The 17,423-nt window shown below is 44.4% G+C and overlaps 1 protein-coding gene across 1 annotated transcript in view; it reads left to right on the plus strand.

Annotated features, from left to right (window-relative positions):
* The window catches only part of CZIB (CXXC motif containing zinc binding protein), a 63,417-nt gene that overhangs the window by 18,983 nt on the left and 27,011 nt on the right, over nt 1-17,423 (plus strand). The window contains exons 3-4 of the mRNA XM_078670504.1: nt 5,450-5,506; nt 8,713-8,794. Of these exons, the coding sequence (XP_078526630.1) occupies nt 5,450-5,506; nt 8,713-8,794 (139 nt within the window). The remainder of the gene's footprint in view (nt 1-5,449; nt 5,507-8,712; nt 8,795-17,423) is intronic.

The raw sequence follows: 17,423 nt of genomic DNA on the forward strand, positions 1-17,423 counted from the left end.
GTGGCCCTGACCACGCTCCTCCGCCCGAAGATGGAAGGGGGTATGGCTGTGCCTGACTTTGAGCTGTATTACCTAGCGGCACAGCTGCAGGTTCTAACACAGAACGTGGCTAGGGTGTTCAGGGGTCCGGAGGAGGACCGGGATCGGGGGATGCAACGCCATGTGTTGTCCTATATTATCATGCAGCAGCGGCTTGAGTTGCGGGCCCTCACCGTGGAGGAAAGGACGCTCCGTTTGTGTTGGCAGAGGAGCCTTCGGAGAGCGAGGGCTTCGCGGCCTTATGCACCGGAGATTCCGATCGGCATGCTGACGGCCTTGCCGCACGGGGGTGATTGGTCCCCGTTGCTGGCTTGGGAAGAGATGGGATTGCAGGTGGTGGGCGACCTGTACATAGATGGGGCGTTGGCACCGTTTGAGGTGCTCCGGGACCAGTTTGGGCTGCCTGACGGGGGGTTCCTCCTACACGCGGCAGTGGTGGCTGCCGTACAGAAGCACTGGAAAGGGGGGCTCGTAGAACCAACGACGACTATGGCGTGCCAATATGTGGTGATGGCAGCTGGTACGGTTAAGGCTGTGACGTGCCTCCATAATAGGATGCTGCATGAGGGTCTGGAGCCGCTCCTGGGGCTCAAGTCTAAATGGGAGGAGAGTGTGGGCCGCCCCATACCGGATACGGCGTGGGGACACATCCTGCGGCGTACGTGGAAGGGCACGAGGAATGCGCGCTTTCAACAAGTGCATTTCTATGTGCTTCATAGGGCCTATTTAACCCCGGAGAAATTACAGCGGTACTTCCGGGTGCCGGATGCCCGATGCCCACGGTGTTCGTCTTTGGGTGCAGACATGGATCATTTGTTTTGGGGGTGCCCGCAATTGGGGACCTACTGGGCAGAGGTAGGGGAACTCCTGAATGAAGTGTCTGCCAGGGAGGTGGACTTTGATATGGCGGCGTGCCTGTTGCTCTGGTTCCCGCACACCAAACGCACCAAGGTGACGAGCAAATTTATTGACCTGGGTCTGATACTGGCGCAGAGGGAGATATCGTGGCACTGGAAGTCCAGGGGGGGGCCCTCGCTGCGTAGGTGGAGGAATGAATTGCTGCGGTGGTCTGCTTGCGAGAGTGTGCTCCGGATGAAACAGGCTGTTAAGTTGGGGAATGAGAGGGTTCTGGACGCGGCGCGTGCATGGGAGCAGGTGGTGCAGGCCTTGCGTGACTCTATGGTGGATGACGGGGATGGAGAGAACTGAGCCGGTGGACACCACGGGGCTCACACAGAAGAGCTAATTTCCGCGCTGTGGTAGATCCATCCAACTCGACAGGGCGAGGGGTACTCCTAGCAGTTGCCAGGGGGGGGGGGCCTTGGGGGGGACTGGTTTATGGGACTTGGGGTGGGACGGAAGCCATTAGGGGGTGGCTAGCCTGGGTGCCTAGGCTCTATTAGGGAGGTTGCGTGCTGTGGCAGTGGGGGAGGGCTGGGGGAGCGGCCAGGCGAGTTGGGGCGGGGGCGCTTAGGGGGGGCCCCGAAGCGCGGGATGTTACTGCATTAGTTTTGGGATGGCTGACGGAGATTTTGTTGTGGGGGGGGGGGTAAAAAGCAGATACGTACGATGGCTTTTCGACCATGGTCCCTGTGGGACTTGCACTGTGATTTTCTCCTATTGCCTGGATCAACATGCCGCCCGGCCTCCGGGATGCGGGCTGAATGGCTGTGTACAGTTTGGATTTATTATTGGACAGTGGGGTGTCGCGGGGGCACTGGTTGATTGTTTGTATCCTGTGGTTTCTAACTCTGCAATAAAAATATGTTTAAAAAAAAAAAAAAAAAGGATAAAAGATTGAGTTAGCAGCAAACATTCTGGTGTCCTCAGATTGCTAACGTACGACCTTAACCCACGCAGACAATTTACAAATCTATATATGCTGACTAAATGTATCTGGTAGCAAAATTAGCTTTGAAAGTTATAGTGGCTACTGCGGGGACTTGTTTAGAACATGCTGGTCCCAGGTTACAGTGCTAGTCCTTGGTCTGGATGCATCCACTTCCGAAATCTGTGTTTGACCACTTGGTAACAGGTTTGAATGCTGAAGCTCATTCTGCTTTGTATTCTTCTGAGGTTGATAAGATCAGTATGACTGAGTCAGAGAGCGAACATTTGTTGTTCATGCCAGGATGCCCCCCATGGTGAACATGGGCTCTGCAAATACATATGTCAGTTTATGCTGTTACATTAGTCAGGTGGTTAATGCACTTACAGCAGAGACCTTGAAGTAGTTGACGCGTTGCATCTTTATATCATCAAAAAAACTGTTAACGTGCCTGCTACAGAGCACAAGCATATCTGACTGTAGTAAGTTAGGTCAATGGTTTCATGTTTCTGTTGAGGAGGTCCTGGTATAACTTTTATATATTATGTTATATGCTAACTGCAAATCTTTTCACGCCCCCTACAAGGCTACGAGCCTTTGCATCTCAACCTTTCAATCTTTCAATATCAGTAAAATGAGCACCATTCAATGGAGGTGTGCATAACACCTATTAAGGCATTCTAAACCAAGTCTGAAAGTGGTGTGCAATATTGTTGACCATTTCTGAACCTCGCACCTGCCCCAAGATAACATGAATTGGGAGAGGCAAGCAGTATTTGGACTTTATTTGTCTTATTTTACCAAATCTCATTCCTGGGAGATGAAGTGTGATGGCTCTTAATGTCACTCTGCATTACCGTCTGGGTGTTGTCTGATGCCAGCATCTGAGTGTCCTCTCACTGTTCCACAGAGAACAAGCACCCCTCTTACCTCGCCTCCTTTGTCACGGGGATGGGCTGGCAGGGTTAAGGCACAAGCCTACAATGCTATATGTACTCAGTATGTCATCAGCCCCTGAAATAAGTAAGGGAAAAAAATATCCTTGGTTGGGGACAGACAAAAGCGAGAGCTTCCCTCCCTCAAGGTCAGAATTGTCAGTTAGCCAACTCAACCCAATGAGGATGCACTGTCTCCCTGCAAAAGGAATACCCGCTTCCCTTTGATGCTACAAAAATTCATTTGCCATACTGCAGACTTCAGCCTGGTGGCAGCTGTTAATTAGTTCCAATTAAAGTTGTAGAGATGGCTGCAAAGTACTTTTTGAGCGACCACGAAGCATGAGTGCCCACACGCAGGGACGGGCAAGTGAGTCCATTAAAATATGTTGTTTATAACAAGCTGTGGTGGTGTGGCGCAAAGGGCTGGCAAGTCCCCCTTGGCCACCACCATTGGGATGCTACTGGCCCTCCACACACTGTTCCTGTCAGTTGGATCTTGGAGTTATCTTTCCCGTTTGGGGCTTGCTCCTCTACTTTCTTGGCATTTCAGATTCCTGAAGTTCAGTTTAATAACAACGGACAGGGGTTTCCAGCAACCAAAGTTTGGTTTTATCCCTTAATGAGGACAGCCTTCATGGAATGTTGTGTCGCTGGAACTCATCTCACCCCCCTCCCACGCCCCACCCCAAAATGGTGTGAGATGTCTCCTCAAAGGTCAGACAACAATGCTAGTTACTGGAATTATGTGGCCCTTATTTATCCTGCTTAGGAGGTATAGATTGCAAGCTTGTGTCAGCCACAGTGCACGTTTTTTTTCAAAAGTACACAATTCTCCAAGAAAATACAATTTGATCTTTGCCTTTGTCTTAGCAGGCTTTTTACAGCAGTACTCATGGGTCCGAGCAGGGCAGAGCTGGTCCTGTTCAGGATGTGTACAGAAGTCAGGCTGGTGCGGCCAGAGAGCCTCCTGGCTCTCACCTGCTTAAAAGAGAGACTGGAAAAGACTTGTCAGGGTAGAGCCAGAAGTATGGCTCCAACAGACTTTCTGGACAAAAAGGCTTGTATCCTTGAGTGTAATTCACCGTCATCACCACCAGTGACCTCATAGCCTGATATGAGAAGGCTGTTGCCATCTCCATCGTGGTTGGGAGTGCACTTAGAATACACTCTGAAATGAAGCAGGTTTCAGAGAGCAATGTCAGCATGAAATGTTCTTTAAGGTTAATCGGAGGCTGTAATCACAGCCTTTTCTGTCATCAAGGAGAAGATAGGTTTCAGTGTAAAAACTGCACGTGATTAGTAAATTGGTGCAGCCACCAAACATGTGGCTGCTTCATAGATGTCATTTTGAGTATCCACAGCTGCCCAGCGGTTCTTTGCAAGGCTTCTCCCTATCTTGCAGCCCGTCTATGGCAGCTGTAATATGCAGGCTACCATTTCCTTCAGCTTTGAGAGGCTCATCTTACATTTGTGATAGCGAGACGCGAATCACCCCAGATATTTAGAATGGATTGACTGTGGTGTCCACATGCCAGATGATGTTCCATATGTAAGGTTACCACAAGTAATCATTCTGTCAATGTCTTGCCATGCAGCAAGTGTTATTTATATTTTCAGTTTTCCAGCTTAGGGTCTAAATGCTTGATAAAAAAACTGTGCCATTGAACTTGATGCCTTCACAAAGTGGTTGTCGAAACCGAAATGGCGGCAATACTTTTTAGTTGTTGTTTGTTCTCTATAAGCACGTTGCTGAACCACAAATATACACAGTTCTACTGGTGGCTAGGTTTGATTAGTTTGCGTCTGTATTGCTCTATATCTTTTCCACATTTAAACATTGGTGGGTCTCCTGTCCCTTCAGCTAGTACTATTGATCAATTGCCCGCTACATATTTCTTCTCATTTTAATGAAAAGCTTCTCCTTAACTAAGATAGAAATTTTTTTTTATAACACAAACATAATACTTGCTTGTAGAGGAGATTCTTTTATAGCATCAGATTGCCTGCCCAGACGATGAAGCTAGGTAATGCTCTGAATACTGATTTAGGGCCGTATATTGCACCACTTTATTGAAACAGATGCTCTCTTTTGACTTCCTGTAAACTACTGGACCGAGCCCACAACACCTTCCGATCTGGAATCTACTCCTATTATAAAGTCTATCGACTCAAACACGTACATCACTAAACTGCTGGGATCATTATATTGGATGAATGCATTAATAGGGTATTTTTATTGTTTAGTGCGAGTCATTCCTAAATATTGAGTTACTTCACTTGTTTTTAAATCTAAATATGCAATAAATAGTTAAACATTTAACTATTCCTAGAGTGCCATTTTGTTTTTTAATCTGGTCTCCTAGTATGTGAGTGACTATTGTTTTCCTTTTGTGACAGTCCAAAAGTAATTGATGGTAAGAAAGTGGATCATCTGAAACAATCTTCTCTTATCTTAAAAAAAATAAAAATAGTTTGATCTCTGGAAAGGATGCAGCCACTTGTTTTTATGTACATTGTTTAATGTTCATCTTGCTTGCTGTCTTCTCGCAATATTTTACATCATTCATATGAAGATTCTTATGCTAACATCTATTAAAGTCTTCATTTCACTTTGTTCAAAGGATTGTGTTGGTTTTTTTTCTAGTTCAAATGTGGAAATTGTAACGAGGTCTCTGAAAGATGGCAATATATTACCTTAATGGTAAGTGTCAACAGTGTTATCTCTTTTATCACTGCATATTTTGCAAGTAGACATTTTGTTTAGTTCTGCTAGTATGCTCTAACAGCACAGATGTCTGATAGATCTGGGTTTTCGCTCTGCCCCCATCAGTCATCTGATTTCTTCGAGCAGCCTCTTCCAGCCATTTGCTTAAGACTTTGTCACTCGCATCTTGGATCAGCTTACAGGCACAGCCTAGAGAAGAACTCCATTTTTAACTAATGCCCTTAGCTTTATGGGTGACTCCTGTCTGCCTCCAGTGGCTTGCATTGCAGTACGTGGGAGATGACTCCTTGTTGATGCCTCTATCTTGATCTTCTCATGCGTCTGTTTTTTCTGCTCTGTCCCCTCCATCCCTCTTCCCCAGCGTGTAGGCTCCTTGTTGCTCCCTACAAGTTCTTCTCTTTTTTCCTAAATATCAGCTCCTCATTTCTCTTGTTCTCCCTCTTCTGGCACCACTCACCCCTCCCTCTTTCCTATGTGGAACCTTCTGGCATCTTCTCATTAGCTCCACCAGGATTGTTTTTTTTTCTTCACTCCATGGCAAACGAGCCATCAAGGCTTCTTATCTTCTAGAAGCAGAATCAGAACTGTATTGAAAGCTCACTTGCCTTCAGTAAACTTCTGTTTTAATATCTAGATGAAATTATAGTTTGGTTGAAAGAGAGCCATGAACACAGTCCTTCGTTTCTTTCTATGTCATAGAAGTGAAACAATCATTGTATAATGAAGGCTCCCTTGTCATCCAACCTTCATTTCATATAAAAATAAAAACACTGTAAAAAAGGCAAGAGATCTTCCAAAGTAGTCTTGACTTTTGCTTCTTAACTTTGTCTTACCTTAATATGCTAACATTGTGTTTGCATGTAATAGCGCTTTAACTCAGACCATTTGACTACTGGACAGAGAGCAGTCCAACACTTGTGCCACCACTACATTCCTTGCTGTCACTATCGTGCCTTTTCTCCAGTTTGAGATCGAACGGCAACAATAGTTGCCATCCTTAAATAGTCTTAAAACCCTACTTGCGCTGAGCTCATGGATAAGCTTTTTAGGTCGAGCTGGAAAAGCATGCGAAGCATGCGTCCAAGCTCGACAACTTATGTTGCCGACTTCTGGGAATGTGAGACACGAGTCGGCCACGCGCTTTTTGTGTATCAGATTTTTCCTTGTGAGCGCGCTTTTGCTGCTGGCTGCTTGCTGTGTGGGCGCGCTTTCGCTTTCGGTTAACGCGCTCAATTGCCTCTCGGGCTCTAAGCACCAATGCCCTCTTGCCGGTGGAGCCTCGGGGGCTCTAAAAAGGATGTGTCCAGGCGTTGGAGAGAGAGCACACGGGGCGGGCACCGGCAATGTGCCCCGACGCCCCCCTCTGCTAACCCCGGGCCCCACTCACCGGTTTCTCCGGGTGCGGCGGAGCTCTTCTCCTTTGCTACCGGCTCCTTTCCACTTCCTCCACGGGACTCTGCTTCTAGGACGGCGGCGGGGCTCCCTCACTTCGGGGAGAGCCTCTTGGGGTAAGCCAGCATCGCTTCCTGCCTTCCCCGGGCCTTTATCGACGTCCTCCGATCTGGGGGAGCCCTCATGGTCCAACCAATGGCTGCGGGGCTTATCGATGACGCAACGGAACTGGGGCCAATCACAGCGCGCCGTATGGAGGCGGGGTGGGCTCCCGTCCTCCTTCCTTCTTTCTGGCCTTGTTTTTTTTGTATTGTGTTTTATATAGCGCAAACATAACACTCTCCGATATCAAAGCGATGTACATCAGGAAAGCAAAAAGGAAAACAGATAGGAGTATACAATTGTGAACAAGGCAATGGCAGAGATCCATGCAGTGCCAGGCTTCTTATCTTGCAGGCATGCCGACTCTGGCCCATGCACGGCCCAACTACGTGCCCTCGACCTCATTAGCTGCAGATTTCTGCTCCATCTCCTTAGAGCGGAACAATCAGGGAGACGCGCTTGGAAGCAGCAGACCTCATAAGTTGACTGGCTCCGGGCCTTCAAACATTAACGACAACACTTGGAAAAGGATCCTTGCTGGAGCTTTCCGCTGGCATCACAACGCCAATAAAGCTGTATAAATAGGCCTATGCTACTGGAAACGAGAAATGCTAAACAAGCCCTTTTTTATTAACCCCCTCTTTCTGCAAGCTGCACCCCTCACGGACACCACCATCAAATAGCCAGCAGGGCCTATCTTAACTTGACCAAACCCAACTGTGTGTCTCATCAGAGCATCTTCAGGACTCTTGGGGTCATAGGCAAGACATAGCTTTAGGCTCCTTGATCTGAACAACTTAGAATGTATTATATATTTAATGTAAGTCGCATGACACTAAACAATATTTAATTATACAACGTTTCCGAAGTAGGTGCACACAAAAAGAGAGAAAAGAAAGTTGAAACTGCATAGCATCTACTGGTCAAACAGTAACTAAGAAAGTTTAAACAAGCATCGACGAAGCCATTTCTTCTTGCATTTTGATCTAGATATTTTTTGTCTTCCAATAAAATTTTACATCGAGTACTGTTCTAACTGGCCTTATTAAATGGGCAGAATCGATCAGCATTACATGCCTTCCCCCTGCTTTTTTGTTACTAAACGCAACTGTATCTGAAGGGTTAATCCCTACCTCGAGGTTTTGATAAACAAGCATTTGCAATGCGAAAGGTCTCACTTTTTCGAAACTTTTACCTTTTGGTATTGTAAAAATTACAATGCCTTTTATTATTGCAGGTTTTTTTTAAACCGTAAATAAAAGGCATTACCATTTAGAATGCCAATAGCTAAAAATCTCGCAATTGCGAGACCTATTGCATTGCAAATGCTTGTTACTTGGGTGCTTGTAAGACTGCCACTTTCTTAAAGTTCATTATAATTCAAATTCACATTAATGTGGGCCATAAACAGCTCTCCCTATCAGACTGCTCTGTCTACCTCGTACTGAAGAGAAATCGCTATGACCATAAACCCCAAGGCTGTATTAACTCGTCCTCCTCTCTTGAAATGGCGTGCTTGGAAAAAGAAAAAAACAGGATAAGATAATAGAGAGCAAAATTTAGCATCTTTCTAAATGGCAAACTTTGCACTTCTACTAATAAATTGTATTGTATATCCTGTCAGCCTTTTCAGTATTCGTGTTTTAGGAAATATGATGTGCATAACATGACTGTGTTTTTGTTGTTAGGACAGCGTCCCTCTCAAGGGAGGTAGAGGAAGTGCGAGCATGGTGCAGAAGTGCAAGCTGTGTGCTAGAGAAAATTCCATAGGTAGGTCATTGATTTATTTTGAGATTTATTTGAAAAGCTGGAGTTAAAATAATTGTGTGCAGTGTGGATTGTCTATGGTGGCAAGCGCTTTATCAGTGTGGCTACAAGCCTTAGCTAGCGAAATAGAGCTCAACATGGGATCATAAGCTGACAACTGTTAGGTGTGATTGTTTTGTCCGCTAGCCATTGCTGTCTTCAGTTATATTCTATACGGAAGCTCAAGTCAAAACACAGAAAGAAGACTATGGTTACACATCTTTCTGTTCTTTCCGCACTCTAGTTCAACACTCATTTTTAGGTCTCGCCCACGCAGCTCGCAAGCGCTGATAGGAGGGGACCTTTTGCAATCGATCAGCACTTTTGCCTAAAAGCGTGCACGTTTTGCATTGCTTTCTATTGCAGCGCGTGCACGTTTGGCGTTTCCCTTGCGGGAGCGAGCACCAGCGCCATCTGTTAGTAATTATCTTCAAAACAGATGGTGCCGCTGCTCGCTCCCGCAATGGAAACGCTGTGTGTGTCTGGTCCCTGTCAACAGATGTAGTAAGTGCTTTTGTTTCCCTGTGCTAGACTCTCCCCTATATCCCTTCCCAAACCCCTCTTAACTTCTATTTTCAGCTGCGTAAATCTTAAATACGGCTGGCTTAAAGTTTGTTTACAACACATGGCCTTTCAACTTCTAAACTTTTAAAGCCCCAGCACTCCTGGCAGCGCCCCTAAAGCCATTCAGGGGCTTAATTTGAATCCAGTGTCTAACGGAACACTTATAGGCAAAAGGCATTTAAACATGCACATTTTCCGGTAAAATATGTACCTTAAGATAGGGCTGTTCTTACATAGGGTATGGAAGTCAAAGCTTTTGATCTATTTTCTGTTAGTAGTGTATATTAAAGCTATCTCGCACTGCTTGGGAATCTAGACTTTCTTGCCACCAGTTGGGAATCAGGTGTCAGGGATGTTGGGTCCTTTTCATGGGTTCTCCTATACTCCCACTCAAAGGGCTTTTCCTGTTGCCATGAGTTACATTCCTTCCCCTGTTTGTTTCTTGGTTATTGTTTGTTCATATTTTGAAAATGTACAAAGTGCTGCAGTGTATATTTTATGTATTTTGAAAAATGTTACGCTGGTGCCAAGCAGTTGCAAGCCAAACTTGAGCGAAGAGAAGAACGTGCGGTTTTGCAGATCCTGAGCTAACTTTTGTTTACCTTGGCCAGTGGCAGTGTATTCCCTGTCATAAAGATTATCTGTTGTTTTCTATTTATTATGTACTTAGTGTTTCAGCCTGCCGCTACTTCTACTTCCACGGTGGTGGTGTGTCTGTGTGTGAGTGTTTGTGCGTGTGTGTGCATGTAAGTGAGTGAGTGCGTGTGTGTGTACGTGCGTGTGTGTTTGTGTATGAGTGTGCATGTGTGTGTGTCTGTGTGAGTGCATGCATGTAAGTCTGTTTGCGAGTGCATGCGTGTGTGTGTGTGAGAGTGCATGCGTGTGTGTGTGAAGAATTCTCTCATGCTGTATTTTGAGAAAGCTTTTGTGTAGGCTGTCTATGTTTGTAAGCTCTCTCTAGATTTAAATCCATTCTTTATGACAGGCTCTCGAAGGTGTCCGAAGATTACCTTAGACATTGTGAATGTGTTCACCTGAGGATTACCACCAGTGCTTAATTTGTAAAATAATAAGTGCAGGGTTCTCCTCAGGAGGCCACCACAGCTTTACCCACCCATTACTTCTACATGGAGCTGCCAATGACAGTACTAACACGCCTACTAACGAACACACACCTAGCAGTGTAACAGTTCAGATTATATTCTATTTATTATTTTTTTTTAAACATTTTGAAAATGTACAAAGTGCTGCGGTGTATATTTTATGTATTTTGAAAAATGTTATGCTGGTGCCAAGCAGTTGCGAGCCAAACTTTAGCAAAGAGAAGAACGTGCATTGTTGCAGATCCTGAGCTAACTTTACCTTGGTCAGTAGCAGGGTATTCCCTGTCATAAAGATTATCTGTTGTTTTTTTATTTATTATGTACTTAGTGTTTCAGCCTGCCGATACTTCTACTTCCACGGTGGTGGGGTGTCTGTGAGTGAGTGCTTGTGTTTGTGTGTGCATGTGTGCTTGTCAGTGTGTGGTGTATGTGCGTGCGTGTGTGTGTGTGTGTGTGTGTGTGTGTGCATGCATGTGAGTGTGTGTGTGTGTCTGAGTGTGCATTTGTGTGTGTCTGTGTGGGAGTGCATGCATGTAAGTTTGTTTGCGAGTGCATGCATGTGTGTGTGTGTCTGTGTGTGTATAATAAATAGAATATAATCTCAACTGTTACACTGCTAGGTGTGTGTTGGTTAGTAGGCGTGTTGATACTGTTATTGGTAGCTCTGTGTAGGAGCAATGAGTGGGGAAAGCTGCAGTGGCCTCCTGAGGAGAGCCCTGCACTTATTATTTTGAGGTTGTTCAGTTGTATATAATGTAGTCTTGGTTTTTAGAAAGGTAACAAAAATGCTCAACACTTTTTATTATAACTTTTCAACATAATGCACATCAGCCACAATCCTCTACAACATAGCAAAAAGTTCTGGCTAAACATATAAGGTCTCAAAAGCGAGACCTATTGGCTATGCCAATGCTTATTGTTCTTTGATTTCTCCAACCTCTATAAAACTGCTGAACTAAGGAGTGTTTTGGGTGGATGTAGTATTTTACCATGCTTCCATGGCCTTCAAAATAGTACAGTAATACTGCCAGTCAATGGAATATCCCTTTTACCTAACTTGATGTGTTTGCTTGCTAAATCAGGAGTTTCTAATTCGCCACTCTCACTGATCATATTAAGCCATTGTACAAGAAATACAAGCATTTGTAAATCTAAAATGCAATACTTTATTATTCTATGTTGACTTCAGCTGTGCACCATACTTCTTGCCTATGATCATCAAGAAATGCATTACTGCATGCAGCTAAGAAATATTTATTCACTCCCCGATGAGGTCTTTAGTGACCCTCTAAGAATTTGTCTCTATGAAAGATTTGTGCACAAAGGTTTTTTGCAGTCAGTACTGCTGCTCCTCTTTCTTCACATCGTTTATGCATATGGACTAATCCTTGCTTGCAACCCTGCTTCCCAGGGCATTGAAGACAAAGCTCTCTATCGGTACCCCTTGAGTTAATTTCCTGTATTGGCTTTTACTGCCACTTTTATGCCAATAATACAAAGATATTATTCCCTTCTCCGCCTTTTATGCTTTTACAGCCTACTTTCAAAACAAAATACCCGACTGTTTTATGATTTTCCAGCACCGGAGGGTAATCTGAACCCTGTTGCTTAACTCGTAAAAACAAGGTTGATTTGCTTCCTTGCAAACTTTTTGATGTGTAATAAAAGTAGCAATCAGAATGCTAATCCTGTCCTGTGATTTAGGCATGTGCATCTCCACCCAGAAATATTGGATCACCATATTTTCCAGAATGGTGAGTCTGTATCTAACTTACATTAAAGTAAAACTATCCAGTGTATTTTAAAAGGCTCACTTTAGCTATACCATGGATTTAACCGGCCTCACTACCCCAAATGAACTGTGGGGTACAGTTATTGACTATTATTAGCTAAGAACACAGTTTTTGGGTATGGCTAAGTTTGGAATTGTCTGTTTTCAAGTTTTTAGCCTTTGAGCTCATTTTGACTTGCTTATCTTTCATCCAGTCTCTGATGATGTTGAATTGCATATGTTACTCAAATTCAAAATTAACTACCTTTAATGTCTTGCATTGCGCTGACCATGTATTAGCCTCAATTAAAAAATATTCATCTCAGGACTGGAATACTACCACATCTTGCAATGGCTGTACATTCAAATATCTGTCTACTGTGCCTGTTCCACACTGTCGGATCAAATACACCCTGGTAATAAGTGAAACTGATTTGGACAAAGTCTTTAACTTGGCCACCAAGACTCTCATCAACTTCCAGAGAGATACATCTACCTTTTCCCCAGAGACAGAGCTAGAGGGCTCTTGCCCCTACACATGCCCACCCCAGCAGGACCCTGCTAATACCCACTCCAACATCCTTCCCTAACCTTGTCACTGTTGTAAAAATATATATATACAAGAGACATTGCGACATTCAAATTGGAAATGCCTAATCTACCATCCCACCTCTCATTTATGACGCAGCATATATTTGTTTGACTTAACGACTCCTTTCCAATTGTTTTTTGTGCCGCTTTATAATTATGTTCAGCATCTATGGAAAGGCTGATCAAGCGAAAAAATACAAATCTAATTGAAATTCCAATTCCATTTTTTTTAAAAGTATCGGCTTAAATAATGATTGCACTATGAGCAGTCCTGGACAGTGGGTGCAGTGAGGATTCCATTTTAGATGGATGACTGCTCCATGGAGATGCATGTTCGTAGTCATTGTGTCCTTGAGTGTGTTACCAGCCCCTGTACTGCCGCATCACATACCGCTTCATTTGTCCAGAGTAGCATTCAAAGCTACTTTGATGATGTACTTGATTGTAAGGAGTCATGCAGTGTTGACATTCCCAACGAAGAACACTGGGTCAAATTTAGGAGCGTCCTTACTGACCAGAATAGATACATTTTTACCAAACCCTTTCTTTGCCCATCAGCCAGCACAGTGTGACGTTGGATTACCACAAATCTGTGAAGTTGTAATTTTTCTATAGAGTTGCTTTAGTAGGAGTGGAAATTGACAGGCCCCAGGACCTACCAAGCCCAGTGACCTTAGGTCTACAAGCGACATGCCTAATGATCTTAATAATGGGGCGCTACCCTTAAACATACTGCTATAACTTTTGCACTTTTTACATGTCTTGATACAAATAAGCTCTATATAATAACAGAGTAGAAGAGTGCCTGCCTAAAACGTACCCAATTTAAATATATATTGTTACTCATGTACCTATTTGAAGCCATTGTCTGATCGTACTGTATATGTCTCCCATCAACCAATCCCTAACCACTTTGATGTTTATAATCATCCACCATTTCAGCTAACTAGTGTTAAGCATCACAGGTATTATAAAGCTAGAGTTAACACAAACATAACCTGTCGCACACATCTATGGCACACCCCTACTACACATACCAGCAGCTTGATGTTACAGCAGGCATAATCATTAACCTGTCGTATAGAAAGTAAGTGCACCTCGTAGACCTTAGCAACATATTTTTCTTAATAACTTGTAAATATTTGTGCAGTTATAAAGTATTGAAGTATGTTGTCATCTATCGTTCTGAAGCATTCCAACTTACTGTCATACATTATCAAACTGAATTAGAACACTCTCCATATTCCTGCTCAGAAATTTCAGCCATGCATGTGTAGAAAATAGACAAATTGCATGATTCATATGTTTCCATGCACATCTTGCACATGTAAAATGTGTCTAAAGTATGGAAGGAAATCGTTCTCAGTTACTAAAATGCATCCTTTGCACTCAGTCGCAAGCGTAATGTGTGCCTGTTGCAACCCAAATTTGTTTTTCTTTGTACATCAACCACATTGGCTTTAGTTTGTTTTTTACAAACCTATATCTCGGAGCGTTCAGTCTGTTCCAGAAGTTTGGTGTTTTATTTTTTTTCATTTTCAAAAACCTTTATTAAAGGCAATCAGTAATGAACACAGCGAGATGCCTGCAACCTTGGCCGGGCCGGCAGCATAGAGACTGACAGAGTCATTAGAGAAATCAGGATAGGAATACACACCAAGTCGCCTACAACCACTTGGGGCCAGCCGCGTAGAGTCAAACATTGCACGCAGGCTAAACAAGCTGCAGAAGGGCCTTTCAGCTGAGTGAGGCAAGGCAATATGTAGTATAGTCAGGGACATGTAAGTTCAGTGTTCAGGGGCCTCGGGATGGTGCAATTAAGAGTGAGGGGTCGATAAGCGTGGTCTCACCCCAACTGGTGTATCTGCCCCCAGGCATTCCTTGATAGGCTTGTTAGCCCACTGTATCAGATGTACTATTACGTTAGAATGCGTGCTTGCTCCTATGGCCTGGGTGGCATTAAGGAAAAGGAAAAAGAGAAAACCAAGTTACAACAATTAAACAGGCGGTACAAGCTGTGGCGTGGTATGTGGCATGGGACGTACACAGTGTGATCCGTGCACTAAAACGTGTGGGGGGGGGAGGGGGTTGGGAGGGAATCTGTGTCCGGTGCACCTGGAACCATTCGCGGAGGATGAGTGAAGATACCGATTAATCGTTGGGAAAGAGTTGAAGGGCACTCAGCCTCAGGGGGCTAAAGCAAGTGAACTCAATGCTCATTAAGTAAGAGATCAGTGGCTGCCAGATGCATTGGAATTTCTTTTCAGTGTTTGCGATATTATGTGAGAGTCTCTCCATTGCCAATATGTGCCAAACTTTGAAGAACCATTGGGCCATTCAGGGGGGCGAGGTTTGTTTCCATATACAAGCTATAAACTGGCACGCTGCTAGGAGTAAGTGGTTTATGAGGGCCCAGTCCGCCCCGGTCATTGCCGCCAGTGTAGAAGGACGAATACTTAGAATTACCACGTGTTGCAAAAGTGGGATCGGGTACCCCACGACGCCTTTAATGTGTCCTTCCAAAAGGTGGTTATCCCGGGCAAGACCACCATATGTGATCTAGCGTGCCTTCCTCCTTCCCACAACGCCTGCAGAGGTTGGGGGCTGTGCAGTAAATAGTAGCAAGATGAGAAGGCATGTAGTACCATTGGAGTATTAGCTTATATGTGGTTTCACAGGAGGTAAGGTTAAAATACGTTTTGGGGATGTCCTGCTATAACTTATCCCACTGTTTGGGAGAGATCCCTCCTGGGGTGGCGTCCTGCCGGGCAGTCTGATATTTATCAGCGCACATTGGGGTCAAGTGCTGCAGCACCTGATAGGTTTTAGAAATTAGCCCCCGGGTGCCCTCAAAGGCCAGCACCAATTCCTCGTATAGAGTGAGAGGGATTGTTGTCGCCTTACAGGTCTTGGGGGCAGAGAGCCAGTGCCTTAGTTGAATGTACTGATGTTGCGCCATGCGGGGCACCAATTTGATTGGCATGTATCAAATGTTTTAATGTCATCCCCTGCAAATAAGTCGCGAATTGTCCGACATTCCCCAGCTCTCCATCTACTAAATGCCTGTGTTGGGAGGCCCGGGCGGAATTCCGGATTACATGTGATGGGGGTGTTCTGGGACGGAAATGAAGTCAGCCCCTTTTTAACCGCAGTTTTATCCCAGATCTCAAAGACTGTTTTGGTTGGTGCCGCGACATACGCACTTCGAATTCGGGTGTGTTTAGGCAACCAAGCAAGGTCCCACAATGGCCAGCATGCCACCGCATGATCCATGTGGAACCAATGCTTTACATTTTTTTACTGGTTGCCAGTCGTACTTTTCCATATCCACCAAAAGACATAGTAGTGGAAGCCCCATATCAGTACCAACGTGTGTGTAAATGCGCCCTGTCTATCAAGCTGCAAGCCTTTTCAATTGCTGTCTCACTAGCAGTGGCTTTGTATGGGGACTAACTGCAATATACGCAGCAATATTTTAGTGGTAGTTGGTTTATTTTTTGATCAAATACACCTCCTTCTTAAAGGTATGTCTCGTCGTAGTCCTGTGAGTTTTAAGCTAGCCAAAACAGCAGTGAACATTGAAGAACTGGGTTAAGAATGACTGTCCAGTGGCCCTTTCACAAAGAGCAAATCCCTCTGTACGAACCGCACCAACTCTAGCGATAATACAGGTAGCCACATGGCTGTTAAATCAACTGTTGTGCATTTGTTTAACACTGTTGAGCCGTTTTTGAGCAGTCATAGATCACTCGTCATTTTCAGAGGCCACTGCCAACGCTGGTCTTGCTGTCACATGTTCTCCCCCTTAAAAGCTCATTAGGACTCGCCGAGGAAGAGTGGCCACAATACAATGGCACTTATACCTCAAAGGATTGACTCAAGAACAGTGGCCACACCAAAATGCCATTGAAAGAGGAAACCTGGACTAGTGAACGAACCCTCAATGGATTAATACGTACAGTCTACAAACCTGTGTTTGACCTCATGTTCCAAGCTTTGATATCCTCTGGGCTCACTCAGCCTTTAGTCCCTAGAAGATCTATAAAATGAGTAGCATTGAACTGGTAGCAACAAACCTCCACCATTCAGTACAAAGTGCCACACTCTTTGAGGAATCTTATTGGAGTAGGCTGCCCAAGCAATGTGGTCTCTTCCAAATGCAAAGATCAGTTTCAATTAGATGATTTGATGATGTTTTGTTTGTACTAAAACTTATTTTTAGTAGCTCAGATAAGGTACTACTCCTAATTGCAGATCTGATAACATAGCTAGAATTTTCATCATATGATTGTCTTTATACGCAATATAACCGTTTGCATTTATGCATGCCCTCAATTAATGCCTCTGTAAATCAAAGCACAAGTGCACAAGGAGTTACGTGGCTACAGGTGCAAGCAGGTGGATGGCGTAAGGGGACCAGTTGTGGAAAGATTCTAAGTGGCAAAGTACATATCTTGGCAACAAAACTGTAAAAGGCTTTGGTGAAGATTATCGTAGGAAGAAACTGGACCTCTGAGCCTTCGTGTACTGAAAGACATATTCTTGGGTTTTTATGCTTTGTTAT

The sequence above is a fragment of the Lissotriton helveticus genome, chromosome 1_2 (assembly GCF_964261635.1).
Source record: "Lissotriton helveticus chromosome 1_2, aLisHel1.1, whole genome shotgun sequence".
NCBI lineage: Eukaryota > Metazoa > Chordata > Amphibia > Caudata > Salamandridae > Lissotriton > Lissotriton helveticus.